Source organism: Macrobrachium nipponense, chromosome 2 (genome assembly GCF_015104395.2).
Source record: "Macrobrachium nipponense isolate FS-2020 chromosome 2, ASM1510439v2, whole genome shotgun sequence".
Classification (NCBI taxonomy): domain Eukaryota; kingdom Metazoa; phylum Arthropoda; class Malacostraca; order Decapoda; family Palaemonidae; genus Macrobrachium; species Macrobrachium nipponense.
Genome location: NC_087201.1, coordinates 45,197,814 through 45,222,777, shown reverse-complemented (window position 1 = coordinate 45,222,777; position 24,964 = coordinate 45,197,814). Strand labels below are relative to the sequence as shown.

Genomic DNA, 24,964 nt, shown 5'->3' with positions numbered 1-24,964 from the left:
ATCCAGAAAAAGTCCACCCAGGATCTCCTTGCTTAGTCAGCCAAAGGACCTAAAGAGTCAGCCATGTTTGGTAACAGCAAAGTTTCAGTCTAGAATTTGATCAAATGTGTTTCTCGGCCAGGTCAATTAAGACGACCACCAAGCTTCTTCCTGGAAGTGAAGACACAGTCCTGTGCATACCAGTGGGTGCCAGACTCCATTTCTAGGGAAGTTAGAGGGGCAGAACAATGGATTTTAAAGGTTCTGAGAGAGGGCTACTCCATCCCATTCAGGGAGAGTCCTCCCTTAGTCTCTTTGTCTATTATATTGACAGCCTACTCAGTGGGCTCAGAGAAGTATTTGGCCCTTTCAGAAGTCTTCCCTTCTCAGAAAGAGTGCTGTAGAGGTGGTCGAGGATGCTGACACAGAGAAGGCTTTTACAACCATCTGTCTGTGGTCCCTAATTCATCGAGAGGCTGGAGACCTGTCATTGATGTCAGCACCTTGAATTTCTTCATTCAAAAGATGAAATTCAAAATGGAAACAAACCAGTCAGTCCTGTCATCCATTCACCAGAGTGATTGGATGGTTGCCATCAACATGCAGGATGCATACTTCCATGCCCCCTTCCATCCGGACGCTTGGAAGTACCTTAGGTTCACTTTCCAGGGTAGAGTTCAGCCACTACAGTTCCCAAAGTTTTTACTTGTGTTCTTACCCCTCTCACGAAATGCCTCCACCTCATGGACATAAACATCTCCCTGTATCTGGGCAGTTGGCTTCTCTGTTCTTCAAAGGAGAAGTGCATGGAGGACCTACAGAACACCCTTCTCCTTGCTCAAGATCTAGCACTACTTGTCAACCTGCAAAAGTTCCAACTGACTCTGACTCAAGTAATTCTTTATTTAGGGGATGACGATCAACACTTGAGTTTTAAGGCTTTTCCATCCCACAAAGAGTTGAATTCTGCCTTCAGATGGTATGCAGCTTTCTCTCTCTCCTGTCTTGTTCAACCAGAAAGTGGATGAGTCTTATAGGAATGCTCGCATCCATGGGGAAGTTTGTCAGATGAGAAAACTTCATATGGGGGTGTTGCAATTCTTTCTGAAGGCCATTTGGGTCAGGAGAACTCATCCAGACTCGTTTGTGTTTCCCGTAACTCCAGAGATTAAGAAGGACCTACGATGGTGGTTATCGGAAGGAAGACTTTCAGAAAGAAAGTTTCTCCTTTCTTTGAACCCCAACCTAGTCTTGTACTTAGACACATTGGATGTAGGTTGGGTAGCTCTTCTGGAAGACATGGAAGTTTCCAGGACTTGGTCCTGGAACAGAGGAAATTTCACAGCATTATGAGACAATGGAATGCAATACATTTAGGCCTTCAATCATTCGCAACAGTGACTTTCAACAAGACAGTAGTGGCCTGCTTGAACAACACCACCTCTGTCTTACATCAAGAAACAGGGAGGTACTCACTCCTTCTCCCTCTGCGAAGCAACAAATGACCTAATTCTTTGGGCAGAGAAGAATCAGACCAAGATCATCACTCAATTCATTCAAGGCAAGTTGATTTTCTAGTGGATGAGCTAAGTCATTGCAGAAAGGTTCTGCCACAGAGTGGACTCTAGGTCCACAGGTATGTAACGACTAGATACACAGGTATGCACCGACCTTTGGAAACTGCGGGGAAAACCAACTCTAGACCTCTTTGCAACATTGAAGAATCATCGCTTCCCAATGTTTTGCTTTCCAGTCCCGGACCCTCTGGCATAGGCGATGGATGCCATGCTCCAGGATTGGTCTAACTTAGACCTTGTCGTTAGTGTCATAACAGTGCTTACAGCACCGTATCTTGATGCAAAATCAAGTTATGGCACTGTAACATGCCATTAATGGCACTGAAAAAGCACCTTAAGTCAAGGATGTACTGTACTCTGCAGCTGGTATAGAAGGCATGTCTCATCTCCTCAAACTTCTTTGATGCAGGTTGCAGATTTTCTGCTCTTTTTGAGATTGTCTAGTGGTTTGTTTTCTTCTACCATTAGAGGATACAAAACCATGCTGAGTTCTGCCTTTAGACACAGAGATCTGGATCTGTAGTCTAGCAAGGATATTAGTGACCTTATCAAATCCTTTGACATGTCTAAGCAAAGAAAGATTGACTCTGTCACCTGGAATCTTGGTGTAGTTTAAAGTGGCTATCTGGCCCTCCTTTTGATCCCCTTCGCTTTTTCATTTAGAGATTTGACTCGGGGAAAACCCTCTTCCTTTTCGCTTTGGCTATGGTGAAATAAGTTAGTGAGCTGCAAACCATAGACAAAGAGTTGGGTTATCTCAAGGAGACGCAGTCTACTCAATCATTTTGGGGTTTCTGGCTAAGAATGAGACACCTTCCAAGCCCTGGCCCCATTCTTTCACCATTAAGAATTTGATGGAAATTCTTGGTGCAGAAGAGGAAGAAAACACTCTTTGCCCTGTGAGATCATTGAGGTACGTATTACGTGAATAGGACCGAGAGGATCAGATCTCCCTCTAGCAACCTGTGGTGCTTTGTGAAAAATCCTTCCTGACCCCATTCCAAGAATGCACTGTCATTCTTTTTAAGGGCTCTTATTTCTTTGAGGCGCATTCAAGGTCTGAGAGGACATTTTGCCTTCTTTTAAAATTAAAGCCCACAAGATTAGAGTTGTCGCTATCTTGTTAGCTTATAGACATATCTTGTCTATCTCCTTTATTTTACACTCCATGTATTGGAAGTGCAAATCTATTTTTGCACCACATTATTTATGTGAAGTGGAAACTGTTTTTGAGAACTGCAGTACCCTGGGTCTATTGTCAGTAGCTGGGATGGTTTTGGGGGACAAAGCATAGGAGGCATTTCATCTATTCTCAACCTCTTTGCCTTGATATAGGGTGTTGGGGGTACCATGTACCTGGAATGTCCACCAGTTTTTAGGGGATGGGTGGGGTTTTTCACTTACTCAGGGAGTAATTTGTTTTTGTAGGTGACAGCGTTGTCTGGTTGTTTTTATGTTGGTACTGTGCCCAGGACACGAACACTTATTGATGCTTTGCTAGCCATTGGAAATATCTTTTACCGCAAAGCTCCCACTTAAGTAGAGGCTCTCCAATGTTATTCTGTTGCACCACTACAGGTTAAGATGAGCACCAACCAGAGGCAGTAACTTCCTGCATTGGCTCTGTTACCAGGTGAGAAAACAACAAACATTTTATCAGTGCTTGCTACTTTTCAATTTCAAATTCATGACCATTACTGAGTGTTTTTTGAGTAGAATATGGCCATGTATGCCACCTCCTGTCAATGTGGGATTCATCTATGTAAAAAAGTACATAATTACAGAATCAGAGCCCTTCCTCCTCCTCTCTCTTAGGCAAAGGGCCCAAACAAATTGAGCTCTTCAGCTTTGTTGTACCTATTGCTCCCCTAAAGTGGGTGGGGCTAGTCACCTACATGAAAACAATAGAAGTGCTACCACAATTTTCAAAATTTAAGCTGCTGTGCAATATGAAACTATAGCTATCTAATTACTTGGTAAGTATATGTAAAACAGTTTTATCATGAAAATAACATTTTAGTCATAAAATGGTATGAAAATACAGTAATTAGTAAATAAAGGCAGACCACAGTATTTTTTTTTTTTGGGGGGGGGTTCCATTTTGATAACTTGATGACAAATGAAAATCACATATAACTGAAAATCTTCAGCGATTTTTGGGGCTTAATGACACCGATAACCGGTTCATGGCACCTCTGTTAGGCATATATCAGTGCCAGTACTCTATCATCGGTGCCAATAACCAGAAATCTGCACTTTCTGGCACTAGCCAAGCCCCATATAACTGGGTCGACAATAACTGAGCCCACTGATAACCGGACTGCCTGTATTTCTCTATGAAACATTCTGCAAATAGGCAAATTTTCCACAAAATCTGGGAATAGGTTAAGCTGTGAATCTAGAACCTCAAATAGGGGGCCCCCACTGTACAGGATATAGGCGAACTGTAGATATCCAAATTCCTCAGGAAGAGAGGACAGTTTTTGCCTGTAAACATCAGAAAATTTTTGTTTATACTTATGCCTGCCTTATGAGATGACCCCTTAACATACAGTAGGGCACCAGCAATCCAATATATAAATGTACAGTAGATAATCTACCTTATTCGGTAACCTGTGGCAAAAGCATATAAGACCCAAGTGATTAACCTGTATCTAAACCCCATATCACCTTTTCAGTGTTTGGCATTTGTTCTAACACATATACCATTACCTTAGCTTTCATGTATGGATAATCCCTTTGCATTATGCTCAACTGTATTGGACTTTTCTTTAGAAAAACAAAATCCTGATGCTATCTAGAACCCCATAGGTTGACCCAAGCTACCCTCCATTTTGTCCATATTTTCCTATCCATGCTTGCTTATGGGTGTGCTGTTAGACTCATTGGGGTCATGTAGTTGTCACTGATTTTGTGCATTTTGGGAGTTTCATATCCTCTTCTCCAAGCATAGGATATATCATATATATCATATATATATATATATATTATTATATATTTATATTATTATATATATATATAGATATATAGATATATATATATATATATATATATATATATATATATATATATATATATATATATAGCATCTATTTTTTACAGTTGCACTGAGTTGTTATTGAACACGAAAACGGTTCTTAGTTTTCAGCTGTTTTGTCTGGTGAAACAAATTCAATAATGTAACTAAAACAGGTTTTGACATAGGAAAAGCCTATTTTTGGTAGTCACTGTTGAGTCTTCAAGGAGTTACCTTTCATGGACTATTCTGAGCTCCATGGTCCTTACCTTACAGACTTTACAGCTCGTTCGGGTTTCCCTGGGTCCCTCAGTGTGAGGCACCTCTAATGTCTACCAGAGAATTGCTAATGCATCTTCCGGTATATTTTGCATCTTCCGATCTTGGATGGTCTGGGATGCAGCTTAGATATTTGTCAAGCTTATTCTTAAACACATCTACGCTCACTCCTGATATGTTCCTCAGATGAGCTGGCAATGCATTGAATAGACGCTGCATTGTCGATGCTGGTGTGTGGCGGATTAATGTCCTGTTTGCTTTCCTTAGTTTTCCTGGTATAGTTTTGGGCACTATTAATCTACCTGTGCTTGGGTTCCAAACAGTGTTTGGATTTTGTTTTTGTAAAGACGAGTCTAAACAGCTGAGCTTAGCGATGGGCCAGGAATACTCCATATATGGAAGCGTAGATTAGTATTTTAAGGAAAATACAAATTTCTTTTGAATTTGGTGTATTTGTTTGTATTGTATGGTAAGCAACCTAAAGCATTTAGCAGTATTTGTGTTATGTAGAACATAACTGATAAAATCTTTGGTGCAAAATGCTGTCTTGATAACTTTACTACCATATCCTCCTCCTTTTGCATTATATGTTTACAGTACTACAGATAGCCTGTGGAGCCATAATGTCATGCTTTCAAGTGCTAAATGATTAGTCCCTTAGGGAAGGATTCTGTAATCTGATCTTATGTGTGTTTATCGTCATTTTAGTCAGTAAAGTTTTTTTTTTTTTTTATTCAATGAAATAACTTTCTAGGACCTTTTAAGTTAACATTCATCAGTTTGTTGTGAATTGGTTTTTATTTTCTGTATGATCTTCCCAGTCAGATTTATTTTAGTTATCTAAGTCTGGTTTTAATTCTTTAAAATCTTTTTACTTATAGAAACTGAAAACCTTAGAAGAAGCTCTTGAAAAAGCCCAGTGCGAACGTAGTGAACTTGAGAAGAATTACCAAGAACGCTTCTATTCTCATATTCAAGAAGAAAAGGATAAAATTGTCCAGATTCTAGAGGTTAGCTTCACTGAAAGAGAAAAGAAAGCCCTAGAGTGTTTAAGAGAGCAATTACAAAAAGAGCATAAGGAGGAAGTGTGCAGGTAGGCATCACTGCATGTGTTATGTTATATACTATAGTACTATATATTGCATGGGGTAATATGTGATTTGTGGTCTTATGTTTTGTATTGTTCATAAGCCAACCAAAAATTTTTCTTTTATGTAAGTAACTTACCAAGTAGTACAGGCAGTTCCCGGTTATCAGGGGGGGTGCTGATATGCGAAAACCACCATTAACCAAAACGGGATTTATGGCGCTTATGGCACACCATAAGCACCTTATGGTACCCCTGCCGGCGCTAGACAATCGTCATAAAACCGTATCGCCGATAACCAAGTCCGCCGATAACCGGGGACTGCCAGTAATTATACCGCTTTAAAGGTTCATTCTCCTGCAGCTTAAAATTTTGAAATTCGCGGTAATGCTATTTTGTGTAAGTTAGTTGGTCCTGCCCACTTTTATGGTAAGGAAGGAATAGCCCAGCCATCAATAGTTTTCTGCCAGCTCTTAAACGAAGTTCATTTGTGAGCGGTCAGCTTGATTTTGACAGACATTTCACACACTGTGTGTATGGAATGTAGGGGACAGGTGTGCTCCATTAATTTGACCTACAATGAATTGAGTGTTCTGACTGGAATGCCAAAAAATGGAGTGCATTAGATTCTGATTTAAATAAATTAGTCAAAGACAGTAAACGTAAAGTGGCTGCTAGAGCCGAAAGTAAAACTGTAGGAAAAAGATTTTATATAGTTTTGTTAAGTCTTCTGTAGATGTTCCTGTAAATTTTGTACCTGTTCCATCTTTGTCCCCCTTTCCTAGTCCTTCGACAAGTCAACACTCTTCTTAACCCAGCTCCCTCGCTTTGGACCCCAACCCTCTTGCCAGCCTCAAGTCCAAATTGAATCACAATTTTGACCAGAAGGTTGGTCTAATAGTGGACACAGTGGCCCAATTGGGTGTATCAGTGAAAGTATTTTATGGACAAAGTGGATAGAATGAGTGTTGGTTATGTGACAGTGGAGGATGTGTCTGTTTGCTCCACTGATCTTCCTAGGCAAAGATCACTGGCATACTCTCCTGCACATGGGAACAGTCATACCAGAAGCCCAAGGGAGGTCGGTGGGGTCTGCCTACGAACATGTGCCCCCTCGCTCAGACCTGATGTAACATCCCAGGTTGCGACTTCGGATGGCCGGTGGAAAGGCATCCAGATGGAAGCGAGTCGGTTGTCCTTGAATTCTGAAGCTTCTACCCCGGAGTGGAAGCACCGATAGCGCTTTAGTGGTGTATCATGGCCACTGAAAAAGCCTGCAGCAGATGTGTTCACTCTCCAACAGTGCAGTGCAAGCATTTTAGGGATCCCTTGCCACCATTGGATAGTTTTTGGGACTCTTCAGAGCATTTTCTGCCAGAATGTCATGTGCTGATGCCCGGGCATTCTTCTTCGTTGAAGAAACATACTTCTTATAGGACCTACCTCCCATTGGTGCCTGAGTTTCCATTTGTTCTTGAGATCAGGAGCATCTGCGTTCCCACTTGCTCCTGAGCTGAGCTCTCATTTGGTCAGTGCTTTATTTGGCAACGGATCTCCCTTTGGTGCCCAAGCATTTGGTCAAGCTAGGGCACCCATTAGCGCTCCAGTACTCTTTAGTGCCTGAGTACTCTCATTTGCCCAACCATGTTGCAGTCGAAAGAATTGTCCAGTTTAGGGACCGCTCAACATGGTCTCAGGCGCTTCTTGCGCCAGATGCCAAGCATTTGGCACCAGCCTCTTCAGCTTCACTTCCTCGTCCCTTGCTTCCTGCTGACAACACTGTGGACCCTTCATTAGCCCCGATTCAGTGACAGCTTGCTGCCATCATGAATTTACTGAAGAAGGAGCCCTTGACAATAGTGCACACTGCTCCTCAGACACCTGCGGACTCACACATATCCCCAATCTCCTCGGATGAAGAGAGTGATAGTGGTAAGTAGATCAGAATTCTGCACCTTTGACTTATGGTACCTTGATGAATTATTTCCTGCGAGCTTTCCTGGTTTTTTTCTCTTCAGTGGCCCTATATATCCCAGCTTCGACTTTCTTTATGGACGACATGTTGAGTGACTCCGCTAAACTACTGAAGATGTTGCTCTCATCCTCTGCTAGGAGGGCACTTAATGATCTTGAGAACTGGCTCTCAGAGAAGATGTAGCAAGGAAAGTCATCTTTTGCTTACCCCTCCTCTTGTTTGGTACATTGGAGATACAATTAGTATGTTACCTGGCAAGTTCCTTCTCTGGGAGGGCCTTTCTCCTCCCAGGGAGACTTCTCTGGGCTTATTTAATCTTCTTGGATGTCAGCCTTTGCCTCCGCCAAAGTGATCTTCTCCACTACCAAATTGGATCACTTTCTTAAAAATTTATTCAAGGTTTTTGAAGTCATAAGTTTTCTAGACTGGTCTGTGGAGGCTTTAGGGAAAGATTAAGAGTTTTTCTGCCTTCCCCTAGTATGTTAGTTTTGAGTGGATGAATGTCTTGTTGTGCAAAGACGAGGTTAGTAGAGATGGCACACAAAAAATGGTTTCTTTCTTTGGAATGGGAGTGCTCAAAATGAGAGAACTTTGGTGCTCATTCACCTCATTCATGGCCTTTCAGAAGTCAGCCTTGTTCTCCTCTCTCGATCGCCAACACCTCTTTCCACAATCCATCATCAGTGACATTGCCTCGGATCTCCAAAAGAAGAGTACGTACATAAGACCTTTTAGCTTGCTCTGAGACACCTTAGAGAATTTTCTCCTGTTACTTCCAGATCTGTGTTCCCTCTTCAGCCTATGCCATTTCATAGTGGCAGATCAAGACCTCATTTTAGACCCCAGATGAACCTTCATTTCTCATCCCACCCTCATAAGAAAACTTCCACCAAACCTTCCCCTTGAACCTTGAAAGTAAAGTTCCTCCCTCTGTGCACTAGTAGGAGTCAGGCTCCACCATTTCTAGGAGAGATGGAGTATGAGATGAGTAGAGGAGTGGATTGTGGAAGTTTAGAAGGGGGGGTTACACCACTCCATTCAAGGGGAAACCTTTAGTCAATTCGCCTATCCACATTGACTGCCTACTTGGTAGGCTTGGAGAGGTATTCGGCGCTCTCAAATGAAGTCTCATCCCCCCTCCAGAAGGAAACCATCAGAAGTGGTGAAAGAAGTCTGTTCGGACTGTTTCTACAATCGTCTGTTTGTGATACCCAAGACATCAGGGGATGAAGGCCAGTACTACTGGATATCAGTGCCTTGAATTTCTTCATTGAAATGATGATAATCAAGAGGGAAATGCATCATTCTGCCATGTCATCCGTTCACTGAGATCTCTGGATGACTGCTATAAACATGCAGGATGCTTGCTTTCATATCCCAGTGCATCCAAAGTTCAGGAAGTATCTTCATACCTTTGTATTGTGTTCCACAACAATGTGTCCCAGTTCCAAGTCTTATGCTTCAGGCTAGTGGTTCTTCCCATTTTCTCAACTTACTATGATGTGCTCATATTACCCTTATATTTCCTTCTTCATCCTTGTCTTCTAGCACCTAACTCAATCCATTAGACCAAACTGTTTTCATTACGTATGGGCCTTCATACTTCTCATGCATCTTACTCACTGTCAATCGTCCCTTCTCAACCACTTCCTTCAACATCTTATCACCTACTTTGAAACTCTGAAACCTGTCTCCACACATCTTGCTCATCTTCATTCAAATATAACCTCGCTCTCACATACCTCTCATAATTCATCACATACTTACTTGGAGGTATGCCAGGGCATTTATGTACTAACCCATTATACATCGCTACCACTCTTCCAAACAACAAATCCCATTCATTCTCTCTATTAGCCAAGATTCTGCCAGTCTATTCGTACTCAACATATATGGAGTTATTACTACATGCTCGATACCCCACTCTCCCAGCATTCGCTCAAAAGATCTACCAACAAACCTATTATCACTCAACATTCTTACCAACTTCATCGCGCACTCAGGCAACGAGACCATACTGACTACTCTTGCAACATTATCACTAGTCATATTCTTCACTGCCGGACAACTTACAAATTTACTCTTATAATCTACCATAACAACAGCTCCTACATTTCCTCTTACAGTTACCGGCAAAGCTACACAATCAATTGCCACTAACTCAAATGGTTCTTTCATACTCAACTTCAAAACAGGTCGGCTAGCATACACTCTAATATTTTCCCTTCTGACATTCTTCACATGTAACTGTCACATCCATACATATTTTCCTCAAGGGAAAACAGATGCCCTTTCATACGTTCAGTCAGCTTGAACTTCCCCATATGTCCATATTTCTCATGGTCTAATATGCACATCCTGTGGTGGAATCATAAGCTAAAAAAACAAAAGCGAGCAAGACCTCTCCACATTAAGTTAACCATTCATGGCTTACAACTTTCCCCCAGCCACACTTTTCCCTTTACGTTACTTTAATTACTAACAAGAGACTTGGTTCAGACAGGCAAAAAACACAATCTCAAACACATGTACTCACCAGGAAACTTGACACAATCAGGGCAAGATGCTGTGCTGTCCGCTGGATTCAGTCGCTGAGACACAACAACCGCTGAATATCATACACCAAAAAACCAAACAAACACCAAAACCACATAACAACTCAAATCAACAAACACCACAATTCCAACACAAACAAACACCAATCAACACCAAGACTACACAAGAACTCAAAGCACAACAAATCAACAACACAAACAAGCACCAATCAACATCAAGAGTTCACAACAACTCACAAACACAACAATTCACAAATGAACACAACAGAAGCTCACAAGCTCAACAACCTTCAGACAAACACAAGCACTACAAACTCAGTTACATGATATCAAAACAATCCAGAAAACACAACATCAACACACTACCTCTGTCCAAAAAACTGCCTCACTTGACTGACTGCCAAATACAGACTGATCACTTCTCAATCCCTCAAGGCTCCGTGATTGAATTCATAGACGAACCCAACCGCCTGCCAACAAGCAATTCACTCACTAACTACCCATACAAACACAAACAACCTAACAAACAACAACCAAATCAACCAACCACACACACTCTCTCTCTCTCTCTCTCTCTCTCTCTCTCTCTCTCTCTCTCTCTCTCTCTCTCTCTCTTACAAGCGACCATTGAGAAAGTTGTCCAGTGCAACATCTACATCACTCCTCCATAATCCCTACTGCTCTGCTCATCAAGAACACTGGAACATACATCAACTCTGCCATCTTTTCCCTTGAAAAATATATCATGCCTTCACGCAACACAAATCTCTCAGCAAACTGCTTCCATTTACTCAACAACAAGGGCCATCATCTCCCAGGTACTCCCTCTCTATTACACCTCCTCAACTCTCTCACCACAAAACACTTCTGCTGCATCTCCTCAATGTCCTCTGTTGTTAGCAATGCATTCTCACTCTTGTTCAACTCCGCTATAAAGCGCCTCAACGGCGTGGTTGGTATGGTATTAGCTGTCCCACCTCGGTGGTCGCGGGTTCGATTCTCGGCCATTCCATTGAGGAGTGAGAGATGTGTATTTTTGGTGATAGAAGTTCACTCTCGACATGGTTCTTGAAGTCACGTAAAGCCGTTGGTCCCATTACTGAATAACCACTGGTTCCATGCAATGTAAAAGCACCATACGAACGAATGAACTCCACTATATCCTCCTCCTCACTTAGACTCCTACTAATCACTCCCACAAACCTGGCCATGCATACTGCCTCACTTGAATTCTCCAAGTTACAACCTCATCTTTCAACAGAAGTCATTTCCAAACAGCCACTACCAGTCCATTCATCCTCCAAAAATCCACCCCAAACAGGAAACAGCATGGCATTTGCTCATCTCCCAGTACCACAAAACATGCTTCCAATTCAGTCTCTCCCAACCTTACCTCCAGCCTCATTACTTCCCATCCAACTGACCTTCCTGCTATACCTGTCACTGACACATGTTCACCAAGGATATTTTTGCTCTTGTGTCAACCAGACCACTGTGCTTTCCTCCACATTAACTCCCACAATCATTGCATTTCCCCTCTTGTGTGCACAGACACTTTTCACTTCTGCCAACCAAACATCCTTCACTTACTTCCACTACAAACAACTCTGACATTCTATTTTCAACATTTTCCTACTTACAACTATGTTTATAGCTCTCTTTCTCTACAACCCAGTTATAGTGTACCCCACTTGAACACTGCAAATGCAACTCACGCTCCCTCTCTTTCACTCCCGCATGCCAATAAACTATAGGTTTCTCACCCCCAATGTGTACAGACACAGTCACCTTATACTTCTTACTTACTGCCACCAAAACCTCCTGAAATGTGGATACTCCAGGACACATCATAGCTTTCAGACTCCTCTGATACTGCTCCACATTTGACATTCCCAAACATCCAGGCCTCTTGCAAACTTCCTCAATACCTCAGCCCTCAGTTCATTCACACTTCCAGGCACCCGCACCTTCAAACCTTTATGTATCAAATCATTCAATCCATACCACACACTTTCAAGCCTGTAGTCACTACCGCCTTTACTCTTACATGTTACTACCAATCTTCTCGGCAGATATTTTAGTCTTATGTCTTTTATGTTCTCTTCTTTCCCTTCCCCAGGTAGTCTAGACATCATGTCGGTAACAACATTCCTCATACCTGGGATGTACAGGCAGCCCCCGGTTACTGTTGGTATCGGTTACCGGCATTTCGGTTTCACTGCGCTTGTTCAATATATTCATTATTGGGTTTTACCAACCGTAGCATTTATAGCACCGTTATCTGGTTATCAGTGGCTTAGGCTAAGTGCCGAGACGGCTCATAAAATATACACATAACGTACGTATATGCATCTTTTCCTTGGCTCTTTTAATAAATTATCCTTTACTTTGCTGTATCCAATAATACTGTATGTAGTCTTATATTACTATTGTATTATGAAATACAAAACAACCTGATCATGTTTTGGTTTGGAAAAATCAGCTGGTGGCGGAGGTAAGATTATTTTGCTGTATTTAACTCAATTCAGGGCGATTTTCTTGCTTCTGTTTAGTGTAAACTAATCTCTAGAAACTCTTTGTATATGGGACATGGTTATTTTTTGTTATATGAAGTGTTTTTTAGGTTTAAATACAGGCAGTCCCCGGTTATCGGCGATGCTAGTGTATTGTCTAGTGACATAAACTAGGCGATTTATGGCACCATAACGAGCCGAGTTCCAGTTATTGGCACCATAAGGCACCAATAATAGAGTTATGGCACCATAACATACCTAGTAGAGGCGCCATAAGGTGCTTAAGGCGCGCCATATGCCAATAACCGGTTATCAGCGCCATAGCGCCATTATGGTGCCATAAATCTCCGAGCTTCAGTTAATGGTGGTTTTCGCTTATTGGCACATCCCCTGGAACGGAACCCCTGCTGATAACCATGGGGTGCCTGTATTATTTAAATACGTCTTATTGTGAACTAGCTTTAGTTATTTTTTTCTGTAAATAGATGGCGCTGTTGTTTGGTTATTGATACTGGTTATCCCCAAGCACCGAGAGACCCTCATTTATCCCCAAGCACCGAGAGACCCTCATAAAATACAAGCATAATTAATATGCATCTATTCCTTGGCTCTTTTAAAAAGTTATGCTCTACTTCACTGTATCCAGTAATACTGTTTGTAGTCTCATATTACTATAGGAGTATAAATTATAAACAAAGCAAGCAATGTTTGTTTTGGAAAAATCAGCTGAGGGACAGAGCCAGGTTTATCTTGCCCTATTTAACTCAATTCAGAGCAATTTTTGTGCTTCTTTTTAGCATAAATAGATCTCTAGATACTATTTATATGGGACAAGGTTATTTTTCATCGTGTGAAGTGCTTTCAAGTTGAAATATGACTTAAATGCATCTTGTTGTGAATTAGATCAAGTAATTTTTTTTGTTAATAGGTGGTGTCAAGAGCATGTTTTTTTTTGTGTGTGTAAAAACAGATTCCGTTTGCTATTTTCATCCTATTTCATAATAATACGAGATTAACTTATTTATCTTTTATCGGCGTGAAAACAACAGTAAAATGTGCTTTCTTGGCCAGTATTTTTTATTAAAATACTTTTTTTTTTCTACTATTGTTTGCAGTAGAGTTGCATCCATATTGCTGATGTACGATAATTTATAGTAATTTCCTTGCCAATATTTTCTCAATACCCGATCTATCACCAAGATGTATGCTTCTCCACATTTCCTTTATCACATCCCCACCCACCTTATCTCATAACATGCAGAGCTACTATCCAGCATGAAAATTTCACCCAAACTCTCCACATCGAATCCAGCATTGGTTCTCCTCCCTACTTTCACACTCCACACACTCCAAATCTCTTGATAATTGAATGTCCTCCATCGCGTACACCTTTACCCCAGAAACCATCTTCAAACATAATTTTCCATCCTCCTCTGCATACAACAACACACTCGTTTCTTTCCCTATTCGTATTTCTATCTTGTCTTGCATATCCCAGCACCATATATTTCTCATTCACTCTGTCCACAATGTAAAAAATCATCCTTCTCCAGCCTTATTCCTACAACTGCCACTGACTCAACAAACCTTGCGTATACCATCATTTCCAGTCCTCCAGTCCCTGTTACATATACAGCACATTCCTGCCTCTGTGCTACATTTTCTTTTATTTTCTCATATACATCTCTGTAAACCACATTTCCACAACAACCAGTTAACACTTTCAGTAACACTCCACCATATTCTACTCTAACACACAAAACAGACGTTCCTATTTACAAACCCTTCTGTCACATGCAATACATCTATTCCTTCCATACCAGAGGGCTCACCACGGTAAACCCCTTTCGTAATTAGTTTCCCTGGGGTTGTGATTTGGTATGACAGTCTTCCTTCACATGACCTTCCATACCACATCCTTCACACTTGCTCAGAGGGTTTGTATATGTCCTAGCAAAATGTCTAATCATTCCACAGTTTCCACAAAGACTCACATATTCATACTTTCGTTCCACTCGGGCAGTCTCTCACACAAAGTCCTGCCTTTCTGCAGCCAAAACACTTCAACTCTTTTGCGTGCATGCAGTCGACCAACATATGTCCTTGCTTCCCACAGCTGAAACACTCGCCATTGGCCCATCTGCAATCCGCCTTCATATGCCAGTCATTTTACACCTGAAACACACTTTACTACTACTCACTCCTGTTTACCATTCGCTCTACCTACACTTCCACTTCTAAACATCTCTCCACTTCTGCTACTTTTTCTTTTCCTGTTATTCCCTATATTCACTCACACATTTTTTCTTCCTCTTTCCACCCAGTCTCTCCTACACTCCTCCAACAAGGCTGTCATCACAAAGTCCCTAACTTGCCACAATGTCCTTATATGTCCTTCTGTTTGCCACCTCAGACCCAATGCATCTCCTTTGGTTCATCCTCATCTAATTTTAGGTCTTCTAGGATCCCTGATTACCCTAATCTTCTGGAATAGTGGCCAAGAACTTCCATGTGAGGTGTTTGTTTTCATCAATTCCTTCTCCATACTTCCTTCTGGCCATCGCTTCTAACTTAGGGCATATAAGCCCAGTTCTTCCCCAGCCTTCATTTTCATCTCCTCAAACCCATCGTCTTTTTCATAGACCACATTCCCTTTCATTGTTTGTACCTGCTCAATTTCGCTGACTCATACCCCGGCTCACTCTCACACATGCTTTTATAGCACATCTTCAGCTGCCCATCCAGGAACTCTCCCAGCTGTTTCATGCACACTTTAATTCTCCCCATACTTTTGTCTACAATACTTCTCATACTCATAAAAAACTCAAATATATGTCTCTTCCCTTTCCAATGCTAAATTTCTCAATCCGGGAAACCTCTCTCAGGAACATTGTTTTGGCCTCTGTTGCCTCTACCTCACTCAAACCTTCGCTACTACTACTACTTTCACTCTTCCTATCATCCTCAACTTCTGAGTCTAAACTATCCCTCAAAATCTGGAAACTTGACCCCTTTTTCCTCAAACTCTCCCCTTATGTGTATTCTTCTTCTTTTCTTATTACTTTCTTCCCTATCACTTTCATATGCCTTACTCATACTGTCTTTATCAATGACGAGTCCTCCCTTACTCTTACTTAACAACTCCTCCTTCTTAGGGATTCTCTCCTTTGCACCTTTTGCCTCACCGTCCTCACTTCCCTTCCTAACACTGGGCTCAGTCCTAGCCACTACAGCCACTTTCTTCACCATCATATCCAAAGCCTCCACTCTTGCAACCAAATGACCTTCCCCTTCCTGGGCTTTGACCAACTAATCCTGTATATTAATCACCATGCACATCAACATATCCTACTACTGATTCAAATCTTGCTCCCCTTCACCTGGCTCAACACCTTCCAAACCTGCTTCCTCTGCCATCATTTCCAATTGTGTACCCACTCTTACTTTAGTATTTAAGGTCCCACATTGGGCACCAAAAATTTATGTAAGTTTTTTTTTCAAGTTACACAAGTGGAGCAGGATATGAATGGGAACAAATTGGAAGGTTCTTCTGAAAAAAAACTTTTTTTTTCTCCTCAACTTGATTTATTACCTTAATATTTTAGTGGAAAAACTTACTTAATCTCATCTCTAAAGCTCATCAAACCTATCCTTCCATACCTAACTTAACCTGACTTAATCCATAATTGGGAAGTAATCAACAAGTTGCACGATCAGTCGAATACTACGATGACCCTAGTGGCCCCATTCTGGCCAAGACAGGAATGTTTCCCAGATCTCCTCAAGCTCCTGAAAGACTTCCCAAGATTGCTATCTACAAGGCCCAATCTTCTCAGCCCCATTTCAGGTGGTACCACCAAGAATGGTCCACTCTGGCCCTGACAGGGTTTCAACTGTCGGGAAACTCCGTAGACAGAATGTAGACATTCTTCATCTGATGAAGTCTACCAAGCCAAATGGACAATTTTCAGGGCCTGGTGCAGATGTCATAATGTCTCATCTTCTAAGATGTCTCTAACAGATATTACGATGTAGGGTCTTTTTTCAAGTTACACAAGTGGAGCAGGATATTATTAGGGAACAAATTGGAAGGATTCTTCTGAAATAAAACTCTTCACTCTCCTTAACCTAATTTATTACCTTAATATTATAGTGTGAAAGCTTACTTAATCTTATCCCCACTCCTCATCAAACCTATCCTCCTATACCAACTTAGCCTAACTTAATCCTATAGTTCTTTAAACTTATCCTTAGTTCCTTAACCTAACTGTATCATTACAGTTTTCCCAATAATTGATAGAACCTTAACCTAATTTGGGTATCAGTCAATCTTATAATTTTCCCACAAACTTTGCCTGATATATCACATTTTAATCCTCAGAATGGTAACACATCCAATTCTTTGAAGATAAATCTTCCGAGAAGTCTACTTGAGATTGTCCAGCAAAGATTATTTGAGAACCAAGTATTTTTCTCATTTTTTCTACTTCAAATAAATTCTGTAAAATATTTCACTGATAGGCAGATTCACACTGATTCCTCTCTCGATGATTTTGAGTTCCTGGGAATATATGTCACTCTACAATCCCTTGGAAATGTTTTGTATTATCAATTCATACTGGAACTAGAAAACATTAGATTCTGGGTTCTCACAGCTGATTTTCATAATGAGTTTTCCACATTTCCAGTGAAAATGTTCAATATATATAATGCCAGTTTTTGTCCTATACCCATTTATCCAATTAATGACCACACAACAGCAAACTTTAGATAATACATACTTGCTGCGAGGCAGAGCAGGCTTTCAATGGTGGTCATCCAAATGAAAGGGAGCATAGCTCTTTTGCTCATCTCCATCTATCAAACTGCAATAAAAAAGAAAAACAAACATGAATAATAAAATAACTAAACCCCAGCATACATACAAGCAAAACAAACATTTAAAAATGTAAAAGAAAAAATCAAATATTTAATCACACAAACCTGACTTTTTCATGCTACCATAGCAGAATTGTTTATTTACCTCAGGACATCTAGAGGTCTCTCTTCATATACTAGACTATCAAGGGATACAGAGCAATGTTGAACTCAGTTTTTTTATATAGAGGCGTAGATATGTCCTCAAACCCAGATATTTCTAACCGAATAAAGACCTTTAATACATCCAAACCCAAGGAATCAGCCACTGTCTCATGGAATTTGGATGTAATTTTGATAATGGCGCTCTGGTCCTTGTTTCAAACCTATGTGTTCTTCGCTACGAGACATTACCAGGAAGATATTTCTTGTAGCATTGTCAACAGCAAAGCAGTTCAGTGAAGTACATGCTGTAGATAAAAGAATTGGATTCCCAAGGGAGTGTGGTTTGTTCATTCACCCTGGGCTTTTTAACAAAAAATGAGAACCCAACCAAACCCTGGCCAAATTCCTTCAATCTTAAAAGTCTCTCGAAATTCCTGAGCCCCGAAAATTAAGAGTTCTGTTTTCAGTAAGAGACCTGAGGTGTTACCACCACAGAACAGAAGATTTGAGGTGCTCGGTGATGAATCTGCCTCATGTAATGTTGAAGAATGCCCCATCTTTCTTCTTGAGAGATCTGATCACCGAAGCTTATTCTTTGATTGAAGAAGCAGTCTTACCTTCCTTCAAGGCCAAAGCTCACGAAGTAAGAGCATTTGCAACTTTGTTAGGCTTCAGGCATAGTTTATCCTTACCCTCTATTTTACGAGCGACTTATTAGAGGTGTAAGTCAATATTTGCTACTCATTATCTTCGTGACGTAGAAACGGTGTACGGCAATTGCAGGACTTAGGGTGTGTTATCAGTGGCTGATATCAGTCCAAGTATTTTTATGGTTGTGTGTTAATTTCTTAATATTTGGTGTAGGTAATGATGAGGATGATGTATTTATGTCTGAGCGATTGGTTTGTTGGTACTGCGCACTGGCCAGGGGACAATTATGTGTAAATGTATGCTTGGTAACCATTGGTCTTATCTCTCGCTACAAGCTCCCGCTAATGTAGAGGTGCACCAGATCTAATTTGCCACACCCTACACGGTTAAGATGAGTGCTGACCAGAGGCAGTATCCATGTACCTGCAGCAGCTTTCTTACCAGGTAAGGAACAACAAGCACTGTATCACTGCTAGCAATTTGATATTCTCTAACTCATTATCATTAATAATGTTTGGAAATAGAAGGAGTGTATGTTTCCCGCCTCCAGTGCAATGTGGGATTCTTAAGTATAATTACTTGGTAAGTTTCATACATAAAAATTACATTTTTATAAAAGAAATAGTTTTATTTATGCTTACCAAGTAATTATGCATCAAAGCCCTTCTTCCTCCCCTCACATGGACATAAGGGCAGAAAACAATTAACAACGCTCTGCTAGGTTGTTCCTTCCTTACCCTGAAAGTAAGTGGGCCAATTAACCTACACAGACTAGTGTTACCCAAAAATTTCAAAATCTTAAGCTGCCTGCAAGTGAAACTTTAGGCAGTATAATTACTTGGTAAGTATATAGATAAAACTTTATATTTTATTAAAAAATGAGTTGCCAATGAAAATGTCTGACTGTACCCAAAACATTTAAGGAAGTTAGAATCACCTTTAATCTCAATTCATTCAGTAATTGTCCTTGTTCCAAAGCTTGACCATGTGTATCTTTGACATTCACAGGTTGCTCACAGAGAAAGAGGAAGCTATACGAGTAGCATGTGAGGAAGTTCGTTGTCAACTTGTTGCTGAATGGAGACAAGTTGTTGATACCCAACACAAGGAGCTAACAGAAAAGCATGCTATGGAATTGGCAAAATGCAAACAGGATTGGGAAGAAGAAAAGCAAACTGAGATAGCAGCCAAGATATCAGAACTGGTAAGTTGGAGACATTTGAAAATGATATTTTAGAAAATGATAAGTCATATTTTCTTTTGAAAATGATATTTTTAAAAAGTGATAAGCCTTATATTTATTTCAGATCTCTATTTATAAAGACATTGACACACTTTCAAAACAGAAATGGTCAATTATTAGTTTTGCTGTTACATGTAGTGGTTAAAATGGTACTATGATAATTGCGGCATGTAAAAAGATATACAGAAGTGTTTGATAAACGTTATTCAGAACTTAATGCAAGTATTTGGCCACTTCCCTGTGAGGGATTTAACTAATCCTGTTTTTACATGTGTTGTGTTGTGAAAGAAACTTTTGAATTGATATGGCATTTGTTCATGTATCTCAGGCCTTAGCTGCCAAAAAATTTTTTCATTTTGTTTTCTTAACAAGACTACTGAGTTCGAGAGAGTCTTTGTTAGTTAAATTGATGTGAAAATTGTAGCATGAAAAAATTAACAGCTTATTTGGTGTAATTACGAGAACACATTATGATTATGACCACAGGGTCCCATTGGTAGAATCGTATTGCTGTCATAAAGGATTTGTTTAGTGAGAGGTGAAGTTTGTAAAGAGATTTAAGAAAAAATGACAAATTAGGGAACAGGTAAAAACCAAGAGACAATAAGCTCTGCACCAAAAAGTGGAAACTGCCTTTATGAAACGAATTGAGATTGCTGGATAGTACAGTTGGCCCATAAACTATTGGTGTAGTTTCTTAATTCATTGTTTGTTATTGAAATATTGCCGCATGCAGGTGCCAGATTGTTTACTTATCAATAATAAATGAATGCATATTTCATTTCAAAGATGTTATACTTGAAATAAATTGGATTAGAATTGAGTAGATGTATTCAATGTATCAAAGATAATTATTTTTCAAAGTAAGAAAAATATATATACGAGTCCACGAATTTTAATTTTAATCTTAAGTTTCATGACAGCATAAGCATTTTGAAGTTGCTTTGCTGCCACTTGAGTCTTGACCCAACGTATCATGCTGTACTCCTAAAGCTGATAAATAATACATTAAGCCATCAATATTCTTTAATAGCATTGTGTAATTAAACTAATTTTGCCCTTTGATCAATTAAGTAATTTACATGACACACTTAGTGGGCCTAAATTTGACTTCTGATTTTCACACCTGATTAGCCTAGGTCTATTTTTAGCAGTATACTCATTTGGATATGTAATGTGAATGAATATTTAAATCAACAATATCTATATTAATCTGTTTTATATGATTATTCATGTTATTCTTTTTGTATTGGCCATGTTCTCCTTTTTTCATATCCATTTCATAATTGCTTAACATAATTTACTCAACCAAACCATCTCAAGTCAAAAAGCAATCATAAAAAATCAAATGAATATAGTTTAGTTTTTTTTTTTTTTTATCTAATTCCTTGCATATCACCCTGTTTCATCCGGACACATTGAAAAGCTGTGGGAGTCAAAGCTGATGAATACACGAAGAAAGGCTAACTTTCATAAAAGCTTTCTTGGGTTAATCTTTCTGTAGCTATTCATTTCTTCTAAATGGAAATTGATTAAAATTAGTTTCTCACATATGGCTAGACCTACTGCCATAAGCCCAATAATGTAGCTGAAAGAATGGGAAATATGAGAGGTGACTTTCTCGTGTCTATTGCAGGCATTTTGTTTTTTACAAAGAAACCTACTGCTATATCAATGGTTGTTCTTTGACAGCTGCAACAATCATACAGGGTGCAACATGGGTGTTTGCAAATAGTTTGAGGAATGAAAGAAAAAGACGTAGCTAGCCTTGGTTCCGAACTACGTACCTACACCACTACTTACACCAAGCTCATTCAAACTGCGGAGACTTATGCCGGCTCCAACTTCACTGACACCTAACATGGCTAAGACCTTCTCCAAGAAAGAAATTACTTCAGCAGCCCTTTCACAATTGAACCAATAGAAGAAGGGGCATTAGGGGCAGAGGTAGAGGTGCGAGACGATAGACTGGGCGCCTCTCCCCACTCAGTTATTGGAAGGTGTGGCAGAGATTCAGAGCGGAGCAGTGGGTAGTGGATGTGCTCAGATTGGGTTATCTGATCTCATTCGACTTTACTCCACCCCTGGCGGAACAACCAGTACCATACCTCTCTTACATTCCTGGGCCTCAAATTCCTTATTCTACAAGTAGAAGTGAGGAAGATGATGGAGAAGGGAGCTGTAGAGCAAGTAGCACTCCCGTCAGGTGGATTTTACAGCCGTATTTTCTTTGTCCCCAAGGCCTATGGAGATTGGAGGACAGGTATAGATCTGTCAACATTGAATCTTTTCAAAAGGAGGACGAGATTCAAAATGGAGACCCCAAGGACAGTTCTAGCAGTAGTCAGGGATGAAGATTTTAAGCTGACAGTAGACTTGAATGATGCATACTTCCAGATTCCAATCCATCATTCTTCCAGGAAGTTTCTCTGCTTCAGTCTGGCAGAGAAGGTTTTTCAATTCTTAGTTCTGTGTTTCGGATTGACAACGTCTCCTCAAGTATTTACAAGAGTTTTCACTCTCGTGTTGACATGGGTCCAGTTTTGTCACAGCTTAGGCATTGTGATAAATTGGGAGAAGTCAAATTTCGATCCCAGTCAGAGGCTGGTGTACTTAGGGATGATTATAGACATAGTAAAGTCCAAAGCTTTTCCTTCAGATCAGAGGGTAGAGAAATACAAAGAAATAGTGAATTCCTTCCTGGAAAAGGAAACAACCAGCAAAGCAATGGCAAGTAGTTCTAGGGATCTAAGTTCCTTGGAGAGGTTAGTTCCACACGGGAGACTACTCCTTCGGTCTTTACAATGGAGGATGAAAGAGTTATGATCACCAAGTGTAGATCGTCCATACGAGCAGATTCCAATGTCAGATGTATCACTCAAAGGTTGGGCCACTCACATGGAGGAGCTGATGATTTTGGGAAAATGGAGTCAGAAGGACAGAGAACTTCATATAAACATTTTAGAACTAAAAGCAGCATTTCTGGGAGAGGGTGAAAGGGCACTTAGTAGTATTGATGTCAGACAATACTACAGTACGTTGTAGCGTATGTAAACAAACAAGGAGTTGTGGTATCTCGTCAGTTACACCGTATGACAGTTCAACTTCATCAGTGGGCTGCAGAGAACTTAGTAGAGACAACAGGGCCAAATATATTCCAGGGAAGAGAAATGTAATAGCGGACAAGTTGAGCTGCAGGGACCAGATTCTGGGAACAGAGTGGCCCTTGCATCAGGAAACTGTAGACAGAATGTTTATCTTGTGGGAAAGGCTGATCATAAACCTGTTCTCAGCAAAGTACCACAAAATGTTGGAGATGTATTGTTCAGTAGTCCTGGACACAGGAGCAGTAGCAGAAGGTGCTCTACTACATCCGTGGGACAGTTTGGACGTATATGTATTTCCTCCGTTTTGTCTAATATGTCCGGTTCTGAACAAGGTGAGGCAGTCTCAGAATCTTAAGATGACGTTGGTAGCCCCCCTTGTAGCTGAAGGCAGAATGGTTGGACCTATTAGAACTCCTGCACACGTGGATAGGTACTACCAGTCAGTACAGTCCCTATTTCTTCATGGGTAGAGACTGTCAAGGACCTCCTGTGAGTGAGAGGCTTTTCTCGGAAGCAGCATTGCAGATGGCAGGATATATCAGAAAGTCATTGACAGATGTGTATCAGAGAAAATGGTCTGTCTACTATGTTTGGTGTCATAGATGAAGTCTTTCTCCACTCAACTTCTGTTCAATAGTTAGCTGATTTTCTGATATATCTCAGAACAGAAAAACATCTTTCTGTATCTGCCATAAATGGGTACAGGACTACACTAGGCTTGGTTCTGCAAATGAAAGCTGTATGACATTTCTGCTTCATGGGAAATAGCTATCTTAATGAAGAGTTTTGAGGAGTCCTGTTCCCCTAAGGAACTAAAGTCTCCTGATTGGAATTTAACCATGGTATAATGGTATATTGGCTAGCCTTACTAAGCCCCCATACGAACCATTGCGACAAGCCACAGATAAAAGCTTGACTCAAAAAGCAGTCTTCTTGCTGGCTCTAGCATTGACTAAAAGGGTAGGGAGTTACATGGTCTGTCATATGTAGTGAAGCATTCCAGAGGTTGGAAGTCAATAGTCTTTGAATTTATACCAGAATTTGCAGCAAAGACTCAAAATCCATCAGTGGACGATGACAGATTTGTCTCCTTTTCTATACCTTTTTTTGGGAGACTTTGTGGATAATGACCTTGAAGAAATGTTATGTCCTGTCAGGGTACTACAAGCTTACTTAAAAAGAACTCAGCTTCTCAGACCTAGATGTCAAAGGGTTTTTTTTTTTAATACAGGCAGGGTCAAGAAAGAAGAGTCCAAGAATACAATATCGTTTTGGTTAAGAGAAACAATCAGGAATGCATATTTGACAGAATCTGGAAGATCAGATAATTTTGTGAGCACATCATCAGGAGTCTGAGCTCTTCTTCGGCATTCAAGAACAATATGTCTGTTGAGAGGATTTTGAAAGCTGGTGTTTGCTACATCAAACAACTTTCACTTCCTTTTATTTAAAGGATATTGCCCATAGATCCTTGGGCACCTTTTCCTTGGGGTCTGGTGGTGGCTGCTCATCAAATGGTATAGCTCATCCAGTAACCCTGGCAGGTCAGTTAGTACCTAGTCTAACATGAAGGTATGAAAGTAGAATGAGTGAGATGACTGGTCTTGTTTCTTTCCTACATTTTCTATGTACTTCTTTACCTATAGGCAATAAGAGGAAGAATACCATCATAAGCTGGAATGCAATAGATACAGGTGAGTGAAACAGCTATGGTGGTAAGGTAATCAATAGCATAAGATAATTTTCAGTAGCAACGTACCCCTGTCTGTAGCAGGGAAAGAGTGGGGTGATAACAAATCCACATACAGGATACTTGGGTCTGTTATGAGAATGGATAGCTCTTCATCTTCTGCAAATGCAGTGAATTATTGTTTCTTATATGAACAAATGACAAATTTTTAATAAACTTGTATTTTTCATAACTAACAAACTTGAGGTCTTAACATATCAAGACCCACCT

At 40.3% G+C, this 24,964-nt stretch overlaps 1 protein-coding gene across 1 annotated transcript in view; it reads left to right on the top strand.

Moving 5' to 3' along the window:
* Positions 1–24,964, top strand: part of LOC135221176 (rootletin-like) — a 364,024-nt gene that overhangs the window by 135,507 nt on the left and 203,553 nt on the right. Inside the window, exons 11-12 of the mRNA XM_064259000.1 lie at positions 5,733–5,944; positions 19,663–19,858. Of these exons, the coding sequence (XP_064115070.1) occupies positions 5,733–5,944; positions 19,663–19,858 (408 nt within the window). The remainder of the gene's footprint in view (positions 1–5,732; positions 5,945–19,662; positions 19,859–24,964) is intronic.